The sequence below is a fragment of the Chiloscyllium plagiosum genome, unplaced genomic scaffold, assembly GCF_037043375.1.
Source record: "Chiloscyllium plagiosum isolate Xiang-an unplaced genomic scaffold, Cpla_swu_hap1 HiC_scaffold_9, whole genome shotgun sequence".
Lineage (NCBI taxonomy): Eukaryota > Metazoa > Chordata > Chondrichthyes > Orectolobiformes > Hemiscylliidae > Chiloscyllium > Chiloscyllium plagiosum.
This window is the reverse complement of record NW_028270147.1, coordinates 74,572,810-74,597,882: the sequence shown is the minus strand read 5'-3', so window position 1 is coordinate 74,597,882 and position 25,073 is coordinate 74,572,810. Positions and strand designations below refer to the sequence as shown.

Sequence of the window (25,073 nt, the reverse complement as noted above, 5' to 3'; positions counted from 1 at the left end):
CTTGGACTTGGCAAGAGTCATGCAAAAAAACAATGTTACTGGTTTCTGAATCCTTAAGGATTTAGTTACTGCATAATAAACAGGAAAACGTATGACAGAACTGTTTACACAGGAATCACACTCCTGCCCGATGTATATTAAGTTAGGACTAATGGTAAGCCATAAAGTTGCTGCCTGAATTTATTGCAATCATAGCAGTTAGCAGTGTTATAAATGAAGTGCTTTCTGAAATTAGGTATGTTTTATAAACTGGTATTACAGTGACAGGTGTCCTCATTTATATGATTTATATTCCCTGGGAAGTAAATCTGCCCACTGTACTGAAGGGTCTTGAGTTTTGACATTGAATTGGGGACAACAGTGTGTTCTGGCTCTGAGGACCTCACCTATAGCTGTGCTATTCCAGCTTCGCAGACCTTATGGGTGTAACTGGGATAAATGAACTACTTATTAAATAAAAACCAAAAGAACAGCAGATGCTTTAAATCAAAAACAAAAATAAGAAATTGCTGGAAAACCTCAACAGGCCTGGCATCACCTGTGGAGAGAAATCAGAGTTAACATTTTGCGTCGAGTGACCCTTCCTGAAAAAGGAAATACTTGATCGTGGTAATTTTGCTGAGGTCCCTCTTGACCTGGGCAAAAACTGGGAAGAGGATGTAAACAACAAGAGTTTCTATTTATATTGTCAACAACTCAGGGAACATTATTGGCAGTGACAACGGAAGAGCCTGTTGCCTGGATCATTTTCATGCTTTAGAAAGTTATAGATTTGAATTTCCTCAAGATTTGTCCTGAGTCTATCCCTGCACAATCTAAACTACCAGTTAAATGTGTAAACTGAAGGTCTGCCACACTTCCAAAATAGATTTAGAGGCGGAACAGGAGCAGTAAGGCGGCCTTTGTGTGGAGCCACAGAAAATGGGGGGAGATACTAACTTAATATTTTAGATTACTTACAGTGTGGAAACAGACTCTTCGGCCTAACAAGTCCACACCGCCCCGCCGAGGCGCAATGCACCCAGACCCATTCCCCTATATTTACCCCTTCACCTAACACTACAGGCAATTTAGCATGGCCAATTCACTTAACCTGCACATTTTTGGACTGTGGGAGGAAACCAGAGCACACCAACGCAGACACTGGGAGAATGTGCAAACTCCACACAGTCAGTCGCCTAAGGCGGGAATTGAACCCGGGTCTCTGGCGCTGTGAGGCAGCAGTGCTAACCACTGTGCCACCGTGCTGCCCACAGTATTTGGATCAGTATTTACTGTGGAAAAGGATATGGAAGATATTGACTGTAGAGAAATAGATGGTGACATCTTGCAAAATGTCCAGATTACAGAGGAGGAAGTGCTAGATGTCTTTAAACGGTTAAAAGTGGATAAATCCCCAGGACCTGATCAGGTGTAGCTGAGAACTCTGTGGGAAGCTAGAGAATTGATTGCTGGGCCTCTTGCTGAGATATTTGTATCATCGATAGTCACAGGTGAGGTGCCGGAAGACTGGAGCTTGGCAAACGTGGTGCCACTGTTTAAGAAGGGCGGTAAAGACAGGCCAGGGAACTATAAACCGGTGAGCCTGACCTCGGTGGTGGGCAAGTTGTTGGAGGGAATCCCGAGGGACCGGATGTACATGTATTTGGAAAGGCAAGGACTGATTAGGGATAGTCAACATGGCTTTGTGCATGGGAAATCATGTCTCACAAATTTGATTGAGTTTTTTGAAGAAGTAACAAAGAAGATTAATGAGGGCTGAGCAGTAGATGTGATCTATATGGACTTCATGAAGGCGTTTGACAAGGTTCCCCATGGGAGTCTGATTAGCAAGGTTAGATCTCATGGAATACAGGGAGAACTAGCCATTTGGATACAGAACTGGCTCAAAGGTAGAAGACAGAGGGTTGTGGTGGAGGGTTGTTTTTCAGACTGGAGGCCTGTGACCAGTGGAGTGCCACAAGGATCAGTACTGGGCCTTTTACTTTTTGTCATTTACATAAATGATTTGGATGCGAGCATAAGAGGTACAGTTAGTAAGTTTGCAGATGACACCAAAATTAGAGTTGTAGTGGACAGCGAAGAGGGTTACCTCAGATTTCAACAGGATCTGGACCAGATGGGCCAATGGGCTGAGAAGTGGCAGATGGAGTTTAATTCAGATAAGTGCGAGGTGCTGCATTTTGGGAAAGCAAATTTAGCAGGACTTATACACTTAATGGTAAGGTCCTAGGGAGTGTTGCTGAACAAAGAGACCTTGGAGTGCAGGTTCATAGCTCCTTGAAAGCGGAGTTGCAGGTAGATAGGATAGTGAAGAAGGCGTTTGGTATGCTTTCCTTTATTGGTCAGAGTATTGAGTACAGGAGTTGGGAGGTCACATTGCGGCTGTACTGTTGGAATATTGCGTGCAATTCTGGTCTCCTTCCTATCGGAAAGATGTTGCGAAACTTGAAAGGGTTCAGAAAAGATTTACAAGGATGTTTCCAGGGTTGGAAGATCTGAGCTACAGGGAGAGGCTGAACAGGCTGGGGCTGTTTTCCCTGGAGCATCGGAGGCTGAGGGGTGACCTTATAGAGGTTTACAAAATTATGAGGGGCATGGATAGGATAAATAGGCAAAGTCTTTTCCCTGGGGTCAGGGAGTCCAGAACTAGAGGGCTTGGTTTAGGGTGAGAGGGGAAAGATATAAAAGAGACCTAAGGGGCAACATTTTCACGCAGAGGGTGGTATGTGTATGGAATGAGCTGCCAGAGGATGTAGTGGCGGCTGGTACAATTACAACATTTTAAGAGGCATTTGGATGGGTATATGAATAGGAAGGGTTTGGAGGGATATGGGTCGGGTGTTGGCAGATGGGACTAGATTGGGTTGGGATATCTGGTCGGCATGGACAGGGTGGACTGAAGGGTCTGTTTCCATGCTGTACATCTCTATGAATGTATGACTCTATTTAAAAGGGATCTAAAGGGCAATATTTTCACAGAGGATGGTGTGTGTATAGAATGAATTGCCAGAGGTTGTGGAGGCTGGTACAATTACAGCATCTAAAAGGCATCTGGATAGGTACATTTCAATGACTCTATGACTCTATATTGTCCATCTCATCGGGGGCCGAAGGGCCTGTACTGTGCTGTACTGTTCGACACTGATCTGTAAAAAACTAAAAGAAATTGACCAGCTTCAAACGGAATGGTAAAGATCTAAAATGCGCTGAACTCAGAAGCATCCCTGATTAAAATTCTGTATAGTGTGAAGATATCAGCAAAACATAAACTAAGATACATGCTTCTAAATTAAGCTGTTCCTGTCCTTAATATACCCACCTGAATGCCACAACAAGTGGGGAGTAAGGGAATTGTGTTCATCAACTTTGTATTTGCCACTGTGGTATCTTTTCCAGAATGGACACAGAACTTGAACATTGGATTCTTCATCTATTTAATTGAGAACTGCTTTATCATCATCAATTTTTATTTTGGCGTTTAAACACAATTTTCCAAAAGCAAAGTTAATTTATTACTAGACTTTTTTTTGTTAATTATCCCATTGTAAAGTGGAGACTTAAGTTGATCTCAGTAATTCAAAGCTTATGAGTAGCATTCATTTTAGCCTGTGGATGTGAACCTGCAGACACTGGCCCCTAGAATCCTGAGTGTTTATATTTAATACAGATGGTTGGATTTTGTGTTTCAGAGTCAAAACTTTTTGTCGTCAATCCACGTTTATGGTTTTCTGATACAAGCACTTAGTGGGGGCAGGAAATAATAATTATTTTCTCTGAGGTTTGGACAACAAGGTTGTATTGCACTTAAACAGATAAAGAGTACATAGTATTGTCTGCACCATCTTTGTTCTCCCTAAGTTATAACAGGAATTACATTTCAAAAGTACTTCATATGGTGTAAAGTGTTTGATGACATCTCAGCATCATGGAAGGGACTCTATAAATACAAGTCTGTTTTTATAACCTGTGTATCTATATTAGAAACATATTCAACTTCTCAAGGCTAACAAAGCATTGGCAATAAACACTGGATCCACTTGTGATGCTCTTATCCCAAGAATACATTTTTGAAAATGTAATGACACAGCATGTTTAGTGGGCTGTCAAATGTGAGAGGGTTATTCTCCATTTTAGATCAAAACTTCAGGGATTGAAAATCCAAGCACATATTCTCATATAACAACCTTTTTGCTTGGTTGATCATGCAAATGCAACAATAAAAAATACATTACAATTGTTACTGACATATTAGCAGGACTACAAACATTAGCATGTTAAAAGTCTATGCCTTGGACCTTGTACAGTCACCCTATAGGACTGTGTGCAGACAAAACCTCAAGAAACCTGGCAAATCTAGCCCTAATAATCATATGGTGAGTGCAATGCCTCATAAACTGGATCAAAACGACCAGAAAACTCTCCAATTCAGTTTTTTTTGTGATAGTTGATTGCTTCTGCACCGCGTTTCTTGTTTACACAGTTCTGAAATTGAGGTGAAATTTCTGTCCTGCAGAAATTATTCAGCACCAGCAGAGTTAATGCTCAGTTGCACTGCAGCAGATTGTAAAATGAACATCAGCACAGAAGTCATACTATGACTTAAACGATGCCTGAATGCACAAAAGGCTCGCAGGAAAGAAACAACGCATTCTCCTTTTGCCAAAGTCTGTCTAACTGAATCAGTAGCAGGTCAACAGGAAAACAGAAGACTTGCATTTGAAAAGGTCCTTTTGTCACGACACCTCAAATTACTTTATAGGTGAAAATTAATTACCTTCAGTGGTCATTGTTGTCACAAAGAAGATGTGGGATGGAATGATATAGGGGCTTATGTTATCAATGAAGAGGAATTATAACTTGTTTAAACAACTTATGAATGCTACAACCCGCTTCATTATTATTCAGCTTACCAAATGATACAGAACAAGCTGGACTTTCAGAATTGTTGACATTGAAGTAAGCACAAGTACCTGGTGACCTCAACCCAGTGTTATGTTCTAAAGGAGACCCATGTTGAACCAACATCTTGAGCATGCTTTGAGGACTTCAGTTACATCCCGATGTCCACAACATTGGCATCCAATATGTGATATTCAATGTATTTCCCTCATGGCACATCTCAGACTCATTTAGAGGACAACCTCTGCGCATCAGTGCTGTACCTTGTGCTGCACCAGTAACTCTCATTGTGATGCAACAGCAAGGATACTGTGCACTCAGGGACACACAGCCAGCATATGGATTGGAGCAGGCTGTCCCTTACGGCTGCTCACTTGCTGTCTAAGCACTCACTTACTTTGTGGCAACCTGGAAGCTCACAGCAGCCCTGCCATCTTGCCCACAGATAGATGTAGCGAGCTCAAACTACTGCTGTAATATCTTGCCAATTAGCACAGACACAAGCCTAGAAGCCTATCAGAGCTGTCAGTGGTCCTTAGTCAAGTCAAGGGAGGTATCTTTCACTCAGAGGGGCCTGATACAGTAGGTCAAGGACAACCTCCAATACCAGTCCATGGGCTGTGGCATGGTCAGTCAGCCAACTGGGGCAGTCCAAGTCTGGATGCTGATAAGGAACTGAATATCAGGCAATCTACTACTCATTGTGACTCAGGGGGCCATTTTCTTCCATGAATGAAACAGGCAGGTATGAAGGGAGAAGAGGTGGAAACGTGTCCAACTGAGAGAGCACAGAGGGCATGCAGAGAGTGAGGGAAGATATCACAGTTTCAAATGAAAGTAGTAGAACATGAGCCTTGGTGGGAGGTTAAGACAGAGGAGCAGAAACAGAGGAAGTGTGAGGTATTGGAGAGACGTTGATGGCACTTACTGTGTAGAATGGAGACAGCATTGGCTTTCTTTCCATTATGCTGTGCATTTCTCCAAACATGTGAGACTGCACTGGTCTGGGTGGTAAACTTAGAGCAGCTGGCATAGTCTGGTGTTGTGGCCTTCTCTGCTGGTCCTTGGGGAAGAGGACATCTTACATCTACAGCGAACCGTGCAGCACGGCATCCAAGTCTCTGTCTGTAAAGTAGAACATAGAACATAGAACAATACAGCACAGAACAGGCCCTTCGGCCCATGATGTTGTGCCGAACATTTGTCCTAGCTTAAACACCCATCCATGTACCTATCCAATTGCCGCTTAAAGGTCACCAATGATTCTGACTCTGCCACTCCCACAGGCAGCGCATTCCATGCCCCCACCACTCTCTGGGTAAAGAACCTACCCCTAACATCCCCCCTATACCTTCCACCCTTCACCTTAAATTTATGTCCCCTTGTAACACTCTGTTGTACCTGGGGAAAAAGTTTCTGACTGTCTACTCTATCTGTTCCTTTGATCATCTTATAAACCTCTATCAAGTCACCCCTCATCCTTCGCCGTTCCAATGAGAAAAAGCCTAGCACTCTCAACCTATCCTCGTACGACCTATTCTCCATTCCAGGCAACATCCTGGTAAATCTTCTCTGCACGCTTTCCAAAGCTTCCACATCTTTCCTAAAGTGAGGCGACCAGAACTGCACACAGTACTCCAAATGTGGCCTTACCAAGGTCCTGTACAGCTGCAACATCACTTCACGATTCTTGAATTTAATCCCTCTGCTAATGAATGCTAATTCACCATAGGCCTTCTTACAAGCTCTATCCACCTGAGTGGCAACTTTCAAAGAGTTATGAACATATACCCCAAGATCCCTCTGCTCCTCCACCTTACTAAGAACCCTACCGTTAACCCTGTAATCCGCATTCTTATTTGTCCTTCCAAAATGGACAACCTCACACTTGACAGGGTTGAACTCCATCTGCCACTCCTCAGCCCAGCTCTGCATCATATCTAAGTCCCTTTGCAGCCGACAACAGCCCTCCTCACTATCCACAACTCCACCAATCTTCGTATCATCTACAAATTTACTGACCCACCCTTCGACTCCCTCTTCCAAGTCATTAATAAAAATTACAAACAGCAAAGGACCCAGAACTGATCCCTGTGGAACTCCACTTGTAACTGGGTTCCAGGCTGAATATTTACCATTTACCACCACTCTCTGACTTCGACCGGTTAGCCAGTTTTCTATCCAACTGGCCAAATTTCCCTCTATCCCATGCCTCCTGACTTTCTGCATAAGCCTACCATGGGGAACCTTATCAAATGCCTTACTAAAATCCATGTACACTACGTCTACTGCTCTACCCTCATCCACATGCTTGGTGACCTCCTCAAAGAATTCAATAAGACTTGTAAGGCAAGACCTACAGCTCACAAATCTGTGCTGGCTGTCCCTAATCAAGCAGTGTCTTTCCAGATACTCATAAATCCTATCCCTCAGTATCCTTTTCATTACTTTGACTACCACCGAAATAAGACTAACTGGCCTGTAATTCCCGGGGTTATCCCTATTCCCTTTTTGAACAGGGGCACAACATTCGCCACTCTCCAGTCCCCTGGTACCACCACCGTTGACAGTGAAAAGTGATAAATAGTTTTTAGTGGAATGTCACAGAATGTACAAAGGATGGTTACACAGTGGAAATAAGGGGAACACAGATGTTATTTTGCCTATATATATTTTCACTAAAGTAGGGAGCCAAATTTCCCTTTAGACTGAAGCAATGACCTTTTGTCGAAGGTGCTGGTCAATGCTGGGACATCCCAGCAGGGATGAGATGTTCATGCAATGCCGTGTGGTAAGCTGGGTAAAGAATTGGATGACAGGAATACTTTGGGGTAGGGGAGGTAGTAGTTAATGAGGCAGATTTTTTTTAGGTTCAGCACAAAAGCTCTCAAGGCCTCAAAATGCTCAAAAATAAGTAACCTGACACAACTGGAACTTAGCCAGAAAAGTGTACGATTCAGCCCGTGGTGACCAGTTTGTATGCACCAAGCTTCCACAAACAGTATGATAATGTTGAGAATTTCTATTGTGATGTTGGTTGAGGAATAAGTATCGCTAGCTAACATGTCCTGTACACCTTGATTTACCACAGTAAGAATTACTTCCATTATGGAGAAAATATTACAATTTTCCCTTTTCTTAAGAAAAGTGATAAATAGTTTTTAGTGGAATGTCACAGAATGTACAAAGGATGGTTACACAGTGGAGATAAGGGGAACACAGATGTTATTTTGCCTATGTATATTTGAGAGATTTTTCTTCTGCTCTGTTTACTGACTTCAATGATCACTTTCATTTATCAGTAACAGTTTGAATGAACTAATGTGAGGAGGTGTGGGAAGAGCAGTACGTCCAACAATAACACTCTTGTTCAGCTTTGACTCCTTCATATTTAATGACACCTCAGGCATTTTTTTTCTTTGGCTTACAGACTCACTTGCTTAAGATAACTTGTTTCTACAATAGAATTAATAATAAATGAGTGTACAGACAGTGTCACAAAGTGTGCAAATTACTTGACGAATAACTTTAACCAAGGCAGCTCTTGTCAGAGGAAACACAGATAAATGAGAGATTTTGAGATATGGGAACAGCACCATTTTTGTGTGTGGGTAAAAAGGGACTTTAACTTAAACCAAAAACTCAGTTTCTTTCATGAATGGCTATCAGAGCTCTCTTCACAGAAGAATGAATTAAATCATTGCCGCCTTAACTTTTGGGAGCTGACTTTGAAGTAGAACCAGGTGTAGGACCTCTACTGTACTGAATTGGAACTGGAAGTATCTGATGCCTGCTATTTGGAAAAAATTCCAACCTTGCTTTACTCATTAGTGGTCTCATCCTGCAGCATAACAATTCACTGGAAGATAAAAGGTCATTGAGTCATAGAGATGTACAGCATGGAAACAGACCCTTCGGTCCAACCTGTCCATGCCGACCAGATATCCCAACCCAATCTAGTCCCACCTGCCCAGCACCCGGCACATACCCCTCCAAACCCTTCCTATTCATATACCCATCCAAATGTCTTTTAAATGCTGCAATTGTACCAGCCTCCACCACTTCCTCTGGCAGCTCATTCCAAACACGTACTACCCTCTGCGTGAAAAAGTTGCCCCTCTTTTATATCTTTCCCCTCTCACCCTAAATCCATGCCCTCTAGTTCTGGACTCCCCGACCCCAGGGAAAATACTTTGTCTATTTATCCTATCCATGCCCCTCATGATGTTATAAACCTCTATAAGGTCACCCCTCAGCCTCCGATGCTCCAGGGAAAACAGCCCCAGCCTGTTCAGCCTCTTCCTATAGCTCAAATCCTCAAACCCTGGCACATTTTTTGTAAGTGCCACTTCATTGCAAAGTGCACTCAATGTGCAAAGTTCATTGAGACAACTGTCAGGGCTTGACCAACAAGACTGAGATGAAAAAATGTCTTGACCGCTTTAGGTGAAAGTTGCAATGACAATCTCGAATGTGACCTGACAGAAATTGCATTTCTGGTTTTGTGTGTGTGTGTGTATGATGGTGGCGACATTGGGGAGCAAAGTGATAATGTAGTTTGGACCAAAGTCTTTCCATGCCATACCTAAGAAAAGCTTGTTCATCTTTTTGATCACTCAGATACACGCATCAAGCTTTACATACTAAATCCAGCACTATCCATGTACCAGCCAAATATTGTGTCTGTTGAGCCAGCTAAAAGAAAGTGCTGTTTGTCCTATTTGATTGTTATGAATAATTGCAACCACAATAAACCGTTTAATTCTTTCAATGCCATTGGTGACTTGAATACAAGTTTAGCAAGATTCAAGTCTCATAGTTTGAAACATTATTTTAAAGATGTCACACCTTTTGAAAGTAGCATGGGAGGTTGTCTTGAATTTCTGCAAAAGCAAAACACTCTGGGGAGGAGAAATCTGAAATAAAAACAGAAAAGATTGGAAATGCTTAGACAGTCAGGAAGGATTTGTGGAGAGAGAAATAGATTTAACATTGAACGTTCTTTAATCACACCTTAGTGTGTGCAGTGTTGGTTGAGTTTGCGTTAATGGAGATAGTTGGTGGAATGGGAGGAGGTGAAAATGTGTTGCTGGAAAAGCACAGCAGGTCAGGCAGCATCCAAGGAGCAGGAGAATCGACGTTTTGGGCATGAGCCCTTTTTCAGGATGAGGAAAGTGTGCCAAGCAGGCTAAGATAAAAGGTAGGGAGGAGGGACTTGGGGGAGGGGCATTGAAAATGCGATAGGTGGAAGGAGGTTAAGGGGAGGGTGATAGGCCGGAGTGGGGGTGGGGGCGGAGAGGTCAGGAAGAAGATTGCAGGTTAGGAAGGTGGTGCTGAGTTCGAGGGTTGGGACTGAGACAAGGTGGGGGGAGGGGAAATGAGGAAATTGGAGAAATCTGAGTTCATCCCTTGTGGTTGGAGGGTTCCTAGGCGGAAGATGAGGCGCTCTTCCTCCAGCCGTCGTGTTGCTATGGTCTGGCGATGGAGGAGTCCAAGGACCTGCATGTCCTTGGTGGAGTGGGAGGGGGAGTTGAAGTGTTGAGCCATGGTGTGGTTGGGTTGGTTGGGCCTAGAGTGAGGACTGCAGATGCTGGCGATCAGAGTCAAAAGGTGGGACACTGGAAAAGCACAGTAGGTCAGGCAGCATCCAAGGAGCAGGAGAATCAACATTTCAGGCATAAGCCATTTCATCAGGAATAAGATTAACTTGTTTGAAAGTCTGTATTTAGTGTACAATTTTGACCATTACTGCTGATTACCATAAATGTAACGTGCTTTGCAGTGCTAAATCAGAAACCTGTGGCCTTAGCATGTATGTGCTGAATTTTCAGAGAACAATGTATGTGAACTCTCCACAGTATCTTAAACTAAAGGTTTGGAGTGCCCTGGCTGGTCTTAGACACAGCAGTACATTTTGCAGGAACTGAGGAACAGGATGCAGATTTTCTCAGATGTGGCACTCTTAATCTTTGAGGTCTGGGAGGGGGGAGGTGATGGCGATGGTGGGACATCCTGGGTCAAGGCTATTGACTTTGCATTTCCCCTTCTGCAGCAGCTCTACCCAACCTCCAACATTCAACTCTATTCCCACTAAACTCCCAATCTTCCCTCCTGTTATTAGCCAATATTGTTAATAGTTCTCTCTTCTAAGGTATTGCCCCTTCCCTCATCTTCTTCACATCTACTTTCATAGCCCCCTCCTAAAGAAAGTGTGCCTTAAGGCTTTTCGCTTTGCAATTGTAGCCCCATCTTGAACTCCTTTTTCTCTCCAAAATCAATGAATGTGTTGTAGCCTCCAAAATCAGGCCATCATTCCTGGTTCATAATGTTCAAATTCCTTCATTTAGGTTAGCAATCTCACCACAATATTAAGATAGCTCCTTAAATCTGTCACAAATTATGTGTAATATGACTGTAACAAAGATAAGAATTTTCTGTTATCCATCTTGATCTGTCTGCACATATAGTTGACCACACCATTGATAGTGGGAATGTATACAGCTAGCTACTGGCCCCTTCCTAATAGGCCTCTATTAGGTGCCTTGCAATATATGATACAAAAACACTCTGTTGGTTTTGACATATATGTGGCAGCATACAGCACTATTTCACCTCTCTCAACCCCACCACTATCTTTGAATTAGCTGATTTCTCATGTCCAGCTTTCAGTATGGGGTGATCAGAAATTTTCTACCGCTAAATAATGGGAAGAACAAAACGATTTCCGAGCCCACAATTCCAACTCACTTCTTGACAACTGCTTGAAAGTTGAATAAACCAGTTTGGAACCTTGGCAAACCAAATCTCACAGCAAGTCTGGTTTACCCATCTACTGATTTATACTAACTCGAGATTGCCTCAATTTTAAAATTCATGTTCATGTTTCCAAACCTTTCCATTGCCTTAGACTTGCCTATCTCTGCAATCTTCTCCAGCCCTATCACCCTCCAAGATATCTCCAACCTTATGTTCTAGCCTCTTAGGTTTTCTCGATTTTAATCATCCCATTATAGTGGCTGTTCCTTCAGTTGCTTAGGCCCTCCAAAATCCACACCCCTTCCCGCTCCCTCCAATACCTCTCTATCTCTCCATCTTTCTTCCATTCTTTAAATGTCCAAATGCAATAAAATCTGGACAATATCCAGACTTGGGCTTGCAAGTGGTAAGTAACATTTGCGCCACACAAAAATGCCAGGCTATGACCATCTCCAATAAGAGACAATCTAACCACCACCCCTTGATGACCTAGGAGTTACCATCACTGATGCCCCCAGTATCAACATCCTAGGAGTTACCATTGATCAGAAATTCATTTGGACACACCACATAAACACAGTAGCTACAAGAGCAGGTCAGAGACAAGGAATATTGTGGTGAGTAAGTCCCTCCTCACTCCTGAAAGCCTGTCCCCCATCTACAAGGCACAAGTCAGAAATGTGATGGAATATTCCCCACTTGCCTGGATGGGTGCAGCTCCAACAACACTCAAGAAGCTTAACATTATCCAGGACAAAGCAGTCCACTTGATTGGCACCACATCCACAAGCATCGACTCCTTCCATGACAGGCGCTCAGTAGCAGCAGTATCTACAAGATGCATTGCAGAAACTACCAACAATCCTCAGACAGCACCTCCCAAACTCAGGATCACTAGAAGGACAAGGACACCAGATATATGGGAACACCACACCTTCAAGTTCCCCTCCAAGCCACTCACCATCCTGATTTGGAAATATATTGGCATTCCTCCCTTATCGCTTGGTCAACTCACAGAAAGTGGACTGCGGCAGTTCAAGAAGGCAGCTCACCACCACTTTCTCAAGGGCAATTAGAGACTGGCAATAAATTCTGGCCAGCCAAGGGTGCCCACATCCCCCAGAAATAAATATTAAAACATTTGTTAAATGTTATTTTTTGGCCATCTTTTGATCATTTGCTTTAACAATGTATATGACCCAATGTCAATTTTGTTTAAAGGCCATTTTGTTTAAAAATAAGGCTCCTGTGAAACACCTTCGGACATTTCATTGCATTAAAGGCGCCACATAAACATAAGTTGTTATTGTTGTTACTCATGATCTCCTCCCATTTCCTGCCCAGGCCAAGGGGGACCTCAAGCAAAATTCCCACGATTAAGAGCTCTCTTAATCCTGATAACTTTTATAAAGTGTCTGAGAAGATGAAATAGCACAGCTATGGGTGAAGTCCTCTGAGAATTTCTGAAGTAAGTCTGCTCAGATATTGGTGAAGTCTTGACCAATACCCTGGTAAATCTCCCAATGTCATCAAGAGCCTCTTCATAGCTCCCAGTGCAGTGAACATGAAGTAGTGAGTATCCCTCTAAGTACCATTTGAAAGCAACATCAACACCAAGTTTACACCCAAACAGCTAGTCGCTATTAAGAAGATGTTAACTTTAGCTCTTAACACCTAAAAAGCCGTAAAAAATCTTTTTAAAACTCTTGCTAATGAGAGTGAGCATGCACTTGGGTGGCAATCAACTGTTTAACGACCCTTAGGCATGGCTAGTGTTGGCTTCAGCTCCTTTACAAAATGGGTGTTTTGCAAAATATATCAACTAAACTGGTATTGTCGCTTAAAACCACACTTTGGTCATCTCAGAAGCTGTTTAGCAGCTCCAATCTCGGCAAAATATACATCAAGTGTTTTCAAACATTGATGACCATGTGCAACACTTTGGTCCAATTTGAGAGAGCTATATAGCAAAATTAGCAAAAATGTAGCAACGGACCTCATAACTGGTGAAACATAGGTTAACTATTGTTAGTAGCCCTTTAGGATGATATGAAAATCCTTTGAAAACAAAACCCAAAGTTGTCACCGAAGTTTTAACCATTGGTCATTGTGTTGAACAAGTAAACTTACTTCCAATGCGACCTTAACAAAGTAATGTTCAAAGCTACGCAGATCATATGTTGTGCATTGAACACAATTTGAATAATCCCTTGCATAAAATGTGTAGAATTTAACCTGATGCGCAAGAAGTTGGGGATGGTGGGTGGTGTTGTGAAATAGGGAGGTGGTAGAATTGGGATGGAAGGCAGGAGCGTCTAACACCTCCTCAACACAGAGCAATTCCCTCAGGAACAAGGTTCGTCAGGAGTGATCCTTCTGTCCAAAGGTGAAGAGAGGCTAAATAAGGCCATTTAAGTGACCCTTCTCACCACCACTGGCAGAAGCTCCAATTTTAAAGAAGCAACATCATGGGACCAGTGGAACTGATTACCTGATGGACACAATTACAGGACATAGCCCCAAGAAACAATTGATGTGGGGTTTGACCCCAGCTTTCCATTTTACCATCGAGACCACTGTTGCCTTGACTTCAACTGGTTTAATGGAGGGCAGAAAAATGTGTATATTTTTCTTTCTTGTTTTTGAATGCCACTATCAATTCTATCATAATACATTAACTACTGAGATCTTGAAGTCTTTTTGTTTTTAAATCAGGAAGTTCTTTAAAATTGCAGATTGAAGTTGCTGGTTATATCTCAAATTAGTTTATCTGAATAATTGCGATTTGAAACAAAATGCAATTCAGATGTATCTCACCATCCTCTTATCTGTGGACAATACACAGGCTGTGGTTGTCTTTTGTGCCATCTGTGACTCAGCGAGGAATAATGCAATTTGCTTGGCAACGGCATCAAGGTTGCACAGAATTCTTTGAACTTAGGTCCTCTTTGCAAAAGCACATTATTCCGGTTTCCTTCTATTTTTGAAAACACATGTACAGTACACATATCTGAAGCAGAATTATCCAAAACATGATTGTTCTCTCTTCTAGGTAATCACTTATTGCTAATTATAGTAACTGGTATATTTATCCAAGACTCACTGGGAATTTTCCTTTAGCTTTCTGACTGCTTTTGACACAATTATAAAATTGATGTCTGAAGGATCAAGATTCGGAGAAAGACTTGCAAAACCGTATAACAATTTTGTTACATTATTGATGTAAACACCTTACTTTGTCTCTGATCTTTGTGCATCATCCTCACTGCAGTCCTGTAAATCTAAATACTGCAGCAATATTATTGAAAAATATAGAGTCATACAGCACGGAAACAGACCATTCGGTCCAATTTGTCCATGACATCCAGGTTTCCCAAAGTAAACTAATCCCACTTGCCTGTGTTTGGCTCATATCCCTCTAAACCTTTTCTTTTCATGTACCTGTCCAAACTTAAATGCTGTAACTGAATCTGCATGTACCATGATGTGGACGTGTCAGTGTTGGATTCGGGTGGAGAAAGTCAGAAGTCGCACGACACCAGGTTATAGTCCAACAGGTTTGTTTGAGATCACAAGTTTTCAAAGCACTACTCCTTCATTAGTTGAGTGCTACCACTTCCTCTGACAGTTCATGCCATATACACATGATACACTATGTGAAAAAGTTGCCCCTCACCTTAAACCTATGCCTTCTAGCATTGGACTACCCTACCCTGGGGAAAAGATCTTTGCTGTTCATCTTACCTATCCCTCTCATGATTTTATAAACCTCTGTAATGTCATCCCTCAAACTCATACCCTTCAGGGAAAAATATCTCAACCTATCCAGCCTCTCCTAATAACTTAAACCTTCCAGTCCCAACAACATCCTGGTAAATCTTAGTGCTGCCCTCTCCTTCAAGATTTAGCACAATTACTGGAAGCAGAATTATGTGAAGAAATTTCATCCCCCTCTGAGTTTTAATGTCTCTAATTAAAAATGGTTTAATTTTACATGGCATGAGGTGATTTAAGTTTTAAAAAATTCTAGCCATTCTTATGAGAAATACAACATATTTGGAGCATCTAGAATAATGCATTAGAGACTGCATTGAGTATCAGGAAGATGTTTTTATTGTTTATTATATATAAATTGCTAATTTTCCTCAGTCGTAAAAGTAATGGATTCAGAGTGAAATGACTTGCACACACTATAAAGGTGGGAAAAGAAGTGTGGCTAATGATGGATCTAATAGAGAATCTACACATGGAGGAGAAAGTGAGGTCTGCAGATGCTGGAGATCAGAGATGGAAATGTGTTGCTGGAAAAGCGCAGCAGGTCAGGCAGCATCTAGGGAACAGGAGAATCGACGTTTCGGGCATTAGCCCTTCTTCAGGAATGAGGAAAGTTGGTCCAGCAGGCTAAGATAAAAGATAGGGAGGCCTGCTGGACCAACTTTCCTCATTCCTGAAGAAGGGCTAATGCCCGAAACATCGATTCTCCTGTTCCCTAGATGCTGCCTGACCTGCTGCGCTTTTCCAGCAACACATTTCCAATCTACACATGGAGGCAAGGATGTGGCTGAAGTACTAAAAGACTAATTTGCATTCATCTTTACCAAAGAACAAGCTATTGCCATGTCAAAAGAGGAGGTAGTTGGGACCCTGTAAAGATTTAACATTGATAAGGAAGAGAAATTTGATAAGCTAGCTGTACTTCAGGGGTAGAAGGACTTGGGAGTACATGTGCACAAGTCATGGAAGGTGGCAGGGCAGGTTAAAAAAAGGATGAACTTTATAAATAACATCAGAAATAACAAAGCCAGGAAACTATGATACACCTCTGTACAATACTGGTTTGGCGTCAGCTGGATTATTCTAATTTGGAGATGTTGGTGTTGGACTGGGGTGAACAAAGTTAAAAATCACACAACACCAGGTTATAGTCCAACAGGTTTAATTGGAAGCACTAACTTTCGAAGCGCTGTTCCTTCATCATGAATGAGCAGTGCTCCAAAAGCTAATGTTTCCAATTAAACCTGTTGGACTATAACCTGGTGTTGTGCAATTTTTAACTTTGGATTATTGTATGCAGCTTTAGACATGATACTCTGGGAAAAATTTAAGGCATTAAAGAGGATGCATCAAAGATTCATGACAATGGTTTCAGGAATGAGGAACAGAAGTCGTGAAGGTAGACTGGAGAAGTTGGGACTGTTCTCCTTAAAGAAGCTTGAGAAGAGGTTTGACAGGTATATTCAGAATCATGCATAGTCTGGGAGAAACTGGGGAAGGCAGGGAGAAAGCGTTCTCATTGGTGGAAGGATTGAGAAACAGCAGACATAGGTTCAAGGTGATTGGCAAATGGTTTGAAGACAGTTTTAATTGTGGTTTTCAAAAGAAAATTGGGTCATTATCTGATTCTGAAGACAACAGGAAAAGCCAGGAGAATGTTAATAGATTAATTGGTCTTGAAGCAAGTCAGGTTTGACTTAACAAGTTTGAATGGCCTCCTTTCTAAGCTGTGATCTGAGGTGGCTTTGCCCACGTGATTTTACATATTAAGAATGCATTCCAGAGAATGCACCTAATTAGAATGAACCTAAGATACTGCTTCATTCACATATATCATGTAGCTGAAATGGCATTTAGCGAATCAGAATGATGCAGTTTATTTCCAAAGCAACTACAAAGTGTGCCAACTCTAAATTTCAGGGCTCACAAAGAGGATGTCATTGGTCTAGAAGAGTTTGGGGCTGATTTGCAACTGTAGCCCACTCCATGATCCAGCACAAACAGAAATGCCGGCCAACGCAAATCAGAATTATCAAAATTTGCGGGCGGCACAGTGGCACAGTGGTTAGCACTGCTGCCTCGCAGCGCCAGAGACCAGGGTTCAATTCCTGCCTCAGGCAACTGACTGTGTGGAGTTTGCACATTCTCCCCGTGTCTGCGTGGGTTTCCTCCGGGTGCTCCGGTTTCCTCCCACAGTCCAAATATGTGCATATCAGGTGAATTGGCCATGCTAAATTGCCCATAGTGTTAGGTAAGGGGTAAATGTAGGGGTACGGGTGGGTTGCGCTTCGGCGGGTCGGTGTGGACTTGTTGGGTCGAAGGGCCTGTTTCCACACTGTAACGTAATCTAAAAAAAAATCTAAAAATCACATCTCTCTTGCCTGACCCCGGCCTCTTTGACACAACTTTCAACTGGGCCTTGAAATGGCCAGCTGGCAATCCAATCCAAACCAGTCAGAAACCTAGCTGCTTAGGCATGATGGCACCTTATGCCAGCTGGTGAAACACATTTTCAATTTTCAATGGGAAGAAGCATGGACTTCCCTGGGTATGTTCAGTTCTTTAGCATCAGCTGTGAACAAATGGCATGTTAGAACAGTTTTAGGTATGAAAGTAATTTTTGTTGTGGTCAGGGGGATTATTAATACTTTTCAAATGTTAGACCTCATGATTCTTGCCCAGATCTCACTCCAGATCACTTCCTCTGCCCTCCCCTACTTACATGTTAATCTTTCTCCAGTGGGCCAGCTATTTGAAATATCCCAATACCACACAGTGGACCTGTAGATGATTCCAATCAGGACTCAGCCATTAAGTAAAGAGTGGAGCTTGCTCATTTATTTGGCACCATCTTACGAATTGCTTACATCGTGTTCTCTTAATTTAAAGGAATGTTGATTGCAGAATATATTGACAATAGAATACCATCCTATTGTCAATCAGATAAAACTCAACTGACCTGGCAGATGCACATGGTGATTTTCTGCAGAGAATTGGATCAATGGTTTCAGTGGGCTTTTCTGATCCATCCTTTCTTTGACCAGCCATAGTATTTTCGGCAGATTTTGAAGTACAACAATGTTGGGAATGCAAAATCACAAAGTGTTAGTCTCCAGCAATCAATTATAATGAAACAATTAATGTTTGTTCCATACCTTTGATGAAACACAAAAGAAGTGATCTTGGCAACTAGACTATAAAGTCAAGTTTAATTATTGTAATTATCAAAATTTGAACTGCACATTATTACATTTTACTAAATTACTTCGTGGAATTTTGACCATTCTTGACAAGAAACATTGGAAGTCCAAGTTTAAGGTATTGAACTGAAAGAATGCAGATTTGTGAAAAAATGTTAGATCAGTACATTTAGCATTTTGTTGACTCTATAATGAAATACCAATAGAATATGGTACACTTCAAGGCAAAGCGAGTCAGTTAACTGAGTTGGTTTGGCAACTGATTGGTGATGCTAACATCTGGTGGATGTTAGAGATCTGAAACAAAAAAAAACAAATAGCTGGAGAAACTCAGCAGGTCTGGCATCATCTGTGGGAAGTCATTGGACCCGAAACATGAACTCAGCTTCCCACGGAGGCTACCAGACCTACTGAGTTTCTCCAGCAATTGCTGTTGTTATTTTCCCCTCCCTGAAGGTGGTGAGAGAGGTGACAGGAAGGGAAAAGAAATTGGGCATGTGGACCCTGGATTGGAATTCTTGCTGTTTGTACCACCTCAGACACAAAGTGCTGGATGAGAACATCCATTGGGGACCTTCTCGACTCGCCAGCCACTATGCTCCTAAAAGTGGTTAATTAATAGCCACTTAGGAGCCTCAACCCACTACCGCCCTGATCAACTCCTTCCACAGTGGCCAGGAAAGGTGACTAGATTCCTGAATGGGAAAATCACATTGAATTGGCTTCCAGGACGGGTGGGCCACTAATCTGGGGCAATCGTATTATGGATGGGGGAAGGGTGGCTGGCCTCCCAAAGCTGTTAATTAATAAGATGTAATAAATGTATTATTAAATTCAATGTGCAATGGTTAAGGCTTACTCCTGCTAATATTTCTTTGTTGCTTAATACAAACATGTGCTTTAATTGGAAAGCATCAGCTACTAATGAACTGAAGAACAATATTTAAGAGCAATATTCACCGATAGCACATCACAAGAGTGAACAATGAAGTTTTTTTCCTAACAAACTCTGTATTAAAAATAATACATTTCTGACTTCACTGATGGTCAGAAGAGAACAGACCAACAGATTAAAAGTCTTGGACTGACAGTAGTGGACCATATTAAAAGGTTAGATTAATGCAAGCAAGATTAAGAGAAATTAGCTAAATTATAATATCTACCCAACTCACAATCCACCTCCCAGAAAACAAAACTAAGAAGACTTTAGCAACTTCCTTTAGCAACTTTAGTACTTTGAGTTATACATTCTGGAGGAAATGCTTTATTGAGAAATTAATTCTCAGGAAGTGCTTTGTTATCTTTGGCCAACTCGGAATGAATACTTTACTTACAGTTGAATCTCTCTCTTCGTTTGGCTGGTAGAAAGAAAGAAAGACAGGCATCATCAACCATTAATAACCCACTATGAAATATTCCTACGAAATGTCTATCCAATGAGCAGTGTTTCACAGGAAGAGGACGGTTTCTGAGCTATCAGATAAAAAAGTGTACGTACATTCAACACACAAACAAACTGCAACAATCTTGTTTGTAAGATCCACTAATACAATAGTTAAACTAGCCATTGATGGAAATATAAGCAATTTGACAATGTTCAGTAATTAACATTCAGTGTTTCTATCACCTGGATAGACATTCATCTCCCAATTCCTCTGATGTAATCCATTTTAACAGTGGAAAAACAGCTGTCTTAAAGTTGACACATGAATTAGCCAGTTTGTTTATTTCTCACCTTCAGAGAGACACAGAAAGCTACATGTAAAATCAGAAAAAGACATTTTTAAAATTGTGATATTATTGACAAGTGACAATTTCAAGGAAAAAATAGGGCAAATATTCCAAATTCTTTCTTGTAGCCTTCAAGGTAACTCACTATTTGTTAAAGTTTGATATACTTCTCCAATACATATAGATACTTGTGATCTGAAATGATAGAGTTGCTTGAGTCCTCCACAGCCTAATCTCAAGAAATTAAGTATTTATAGATATATTTTATTTAAAATGAATGCAGTATAAATGCCCAATGGCTATTTGTTGTTTGGGAATAATATGCTAAAAATATTGAATTTCTGCTTTATTTCTGAGAATGAATTCCCTCGTCAGGCAGATCTATACCTCAATGCTATATTTCGTTGTACTGATTATATACCATGTTGAAACAAACTGACAACGTGTGGAAGGAAAGGAACTGAGTTGCACTGGCAAGGAATCTATAACAGTGGAGAGGATGTCACCAAATGTAGAGCAGAATGGGCAACAGACTAAAGGAGTTGACCACTCGTACATGGATCTTTTGCACAGTGGCTTTTTTATCTTAAATGCCAGCTGACCTTATGAACATAAAGCAGTTGTTCTTTTCTGAGAATGACTCATTCATTTGCATGAAGTCTCCATCATATCATGATGGACACTGATTGTAATACACAAGACCCTGAAAAGCTGAAACTGTACTCTCTCTCAATTGCATTTGAACTCAATAGCCACCAACACGTTTATATATATTTCAGTATTGATCATCTGTCAGCTGTTGTGAGTTACACACTGCAGTTATTAATTTTACACTGAAAAACTTAAGATGAGGATGGCACAGTTATTAAAACATACCCAAAACTATTGATGCCATGTTATTACAGAATATTTTCATTTCTCTTTTGGGGCAGAAACTATTTTATTCAGATATTTAATTAATTTTCAAAGTTGTTCATTCCAGGGTAGTGCTTTTCCTTTCAATTCAATTTAATACTAAGAGAGTGTGTACTCTTTTCAGAGTTTGAATTTGTCTGTGTACCTGTATCAGTGTTCTTACAGCTGGGGAGATGCTGATGCTATTGGAACAGCATCTCTGTCACTGTAGGTTAAATGTTTTAAGAGTTGAGCACTGACCGAGCGTATTTTTGTGTTTGGCAGGTTGATGACCAAATGAAACTTCTTCAGAACTGCTGGAGTGAGCTCTTAATTTTGGATCACATTTATAGGCAAGTGGCACATTGGAAAGAGGGTGCAATCCTCCTTGTTACTGGGCAACAGGTGAGTGCATCATTCCAGAGGCTTGCTTGACTGCATAGAAAGTGTAGGGAACAATTATCATTGTCTGACCCTTTTATAATATTTGACTTAGAGAATACACTATGATTCAATTTTGCTTTCCTCCAAACATGCTGGATATACATTTTGAACAAGTAGGAGGACGTGTCCAATATTTGTTTTGGACACTGTGGTAGAGAAAGCTAAAATCAATATCTCCCAGAATATAATTATTCACCATCATGTAATCCTAATTTTTTTTTTGTTGGCAAGAACCCATTCAATTTTAACCCTTTCCAGCAGGGATGGTAATGCTTAAATTACTGGACCAATGTACTCCAGAGGAAAGATTCTTTAATGCCATTTTGAGAATCTGAATTCAATTTTTAAATGTTTGGAAATAAAAAACAACTTACCAATATATCAAATTGGCCAGAAGGCATTTGCATTGTTATAAAAACGTAACCAGTATGCCAGTGTTCTTTAGAGAAGCAAACATATCGTGCTCACTCGACTGGCCTATTTGTGACTCCAGTCCTATCTTTGTGAAGTAGATTTTAACTGCCTTCCCACATGATCTTACTGTCTACTCAGTTGTCTCAAACTGCTCCCAATGTTTGAAGAAACTGGACCATAATTCCCATCTCAGGAAATGAATATTAGACAATAAATGTTGATCTTTCTAATGATGCCCATCCTGAAAATGATGAGTTTTGGATAGCTTTAATAAATGAAAATTTTATTGTATTTATTTTATTAGGAATGAGTTATAAACCAGTCAGCCTTTTAGAAGTGTAATGAACAGATTCATTATGTGATTTGATGTTCTGTGAATGATTGTTTTAGTTGAAGATATGAAGTTGTATAAATTTCCTTTTAAACTGTGGCTTATGTTATATTGTTTCAGAATCTAGCACTGAGATTTCTGCTAAAAATGTTAACTTTTAATTGAAGTTCCATTTTTGTTACTTCATTTTAAAAAAAAAACAAGAATTTGATATTACTCTTAAGCATTGCAGTTGAAGACCTCCCTCTAGCTCTCGGGTTTTGCTGGAAATTTTAATGGTTCTTCAAATTCCAATGAACCTGCCATGAATTTTAAATTCTCCAATAAATGATGCATTCTTCTTTCACCTACGTTAATAGTAATTATTGCTGATCATTGTTCATTTCCTCTGTCCTGCTTCTCTGCTGACAATATGAGCAGTAGAAATTGTTTGGCCAAGTTAAGGACCCAACGGTGTGATGGAGATAAATGAACAACTGTAAAGAGGTAATCACAAAGCCAGGGTGCTTCAGCCATCCTGTCATTTTAAATTAGCTACATGCAAAATGCATTCTCTGTAACATTTCATCAACATAGCTGAGATTTATAGAGCACCGTCAAGGTAGATAAATGACCCAAGATGCTTCATAGAAGCATAATTCATAAACAAATGGATCTTTTCCCAAGTAAGGGGATGGCAGGAATGATGGTTTTAAAAAAAACTTGGTCAGAAAGGCAAGTTTAAATAAGGGTTGTGGGGCAGAACTTCAAGTGCCATAGGCAAAGCTAGCTGGACATGCAGTCAGCTAATCTGGGGCACAGCAAAGGATATTGTAATAGGCTATGGATACTAACTGCTAGGAACTTGTGGTCAGAGTTGTTCACTGCCACTGAACCTCTTTTCAATGCTCAGACTCAGTGCCTTTCTAATTATCAAAGATTAAACTATTTGAAAATCTGAACAAAAGGAGATTCTCACATTACATAACACAGTGCAGTTCATTGCCTGGAAGAAATGACATAATGACACTAACTAGTTTGTCATAATGACAATGATTGGGAGCAGTGTATGTCAGTCTGTCTCCATTGGCACCTCAGAGAAGATTAATTGATTTTCTATCCAAGACTTTGTGACATCAGGTTGGGTAGAACCAATGCAACTCAGCATTAACTCTTCTTACACAACCTCTCCCCACAAGCGGCACGGTGGCCCAGTGGTTAGCACTGCTGCCTCACAGCGCCAGAGTCAGGGGTTCAATTCCCGCCTCAGGCGACTGACTGTGTGGAGTTTGCACGTTCTCCCCGTGTCTGCGTGGGTTTCCTCCGGGTGCTCAGGTTTCCTCCCACAGTCCAAAGATGTGCAGGTCAGGTGAATTGGCCATACTAAATTGCCCATAGTGTTAGGTTAGGGGTATGGGTGGGTGGCGGGTCGGTGTGGACTTGTTGGGCCGAAGGGCCTGTTTCCACACTGTAATGTAATCTAAAAAAAGCTTTTTTCTCTATTGTACTTTCAGTCTATAATTACTTTTATATTTACCACAACCCTCTCTCCCCTCAAAGCCCTGAATTCACAATTGTAGGTGTTACAGAGTTCTTCCAGGAAGCATGCACTTCTGACTTGATAGAACTTGAGGATAGTGACCTTGAATCTCGACGTCTGTAGATCACTTCTCCATTGGAAGATCTTTTATTTCTTGGTGTGCATCATGCAGGATATCATTCATTTCTGTTTGGCCCTTTGTTTAGCTTATCAACTTAGATGACCTTTAATCTCCTGATTTCCTTTCACAGGTAAACCCTTCCCTGTTGACTCAAATAGTTGCCTCATGAAATAATCTTGAGAACTTTAAATCTCATGAATGTCCACTGTAGAAGACAGCTACTCTCATGAAGCAAGTGCTTTTTTGTTCGTGTAGTGTTCTGGTTTCTAGAAAACATAATTTCTTTTTGATTTGAAAAGGTATCCTCTTTTTCACAGTGTCTTCATTGTTCAGACCAGGCAATTTATTTGTTTTAACTCTGCTTTTAAATTGTGAATATTAGTTTGACTTCCATGGAGTTTCTGTGCAGCTCATCTTTATTTTGTTCAGGCAAGTCTTTATAGCCAATCTGTCAAAACATCTGAATGCAAAAGGATTTGTATTTAAGCTTGATAATTGGGTTGGATGACTTTGTTCATCCTCGTTGATTTCTGGTGAACTGGACATTTTCACATGGCCAGCTATTTTGCTAGAAGCTTGTTTCTCACTCACCATTACCTTTTGAAACTGGCACTGACAATTCTGTTGTAATAGACAATGGGTGGTAAGTTCTGCAGTGATAATAGGAATGGAAAACATTCACTGGTCTTGTAAAGGTGCAGGCATCCTTGCTTGTTGATAATATGAAACAGTTCTCATGTGCCAACATAAGCTCGGTAATATCAATAGATTTTTTTGGCATCTTCTATGAGCCTGAGAAGCCCAATGAAGCCTTATGCTGGCTATAGCTTTGCAGGTTGGTTGGCAGCTGTTGGTTTCTGAATTGGGTGTTCTCAGGAAACAGTCAAATTCTTTCCACTATGGCAAGGTTGTTGAAGCCAAGACATGCATGCAGGATCAAAAGTGAAGAGTGTTGATTGTGAACTGCATATCCCTTTGCAACATTTT

At 41.0% G+C, this 25,073-nt stretch overlaps 1 protein-coding gene across 2 annotated transcripts in view; it reads left to right on the top strand.

Annotated features, from left to right (window-relative positions):
* The window catches only part of nr5a2 (nuclear receptor subfamily 5, group A, member 2), a 348,147-nt gene that overhangs the window by 248,670 nt on the left and 74,404 nt on the right, over positions 1 to 25,073 (top strand). For both annotated transcript variants that reach the window (XM_087990806.1, XM_043699748.2), the window contains one exon: positions 21,543 to 21,662. In XM_087990806.1, coding sequence (XP_087846932.1) covers positions 21,543 to 21,662 — 120 coding nt within the window. The remainder of the gene's footprint in view (positions 1 to 21,542; positions 21,663 to 25,073) is intronic.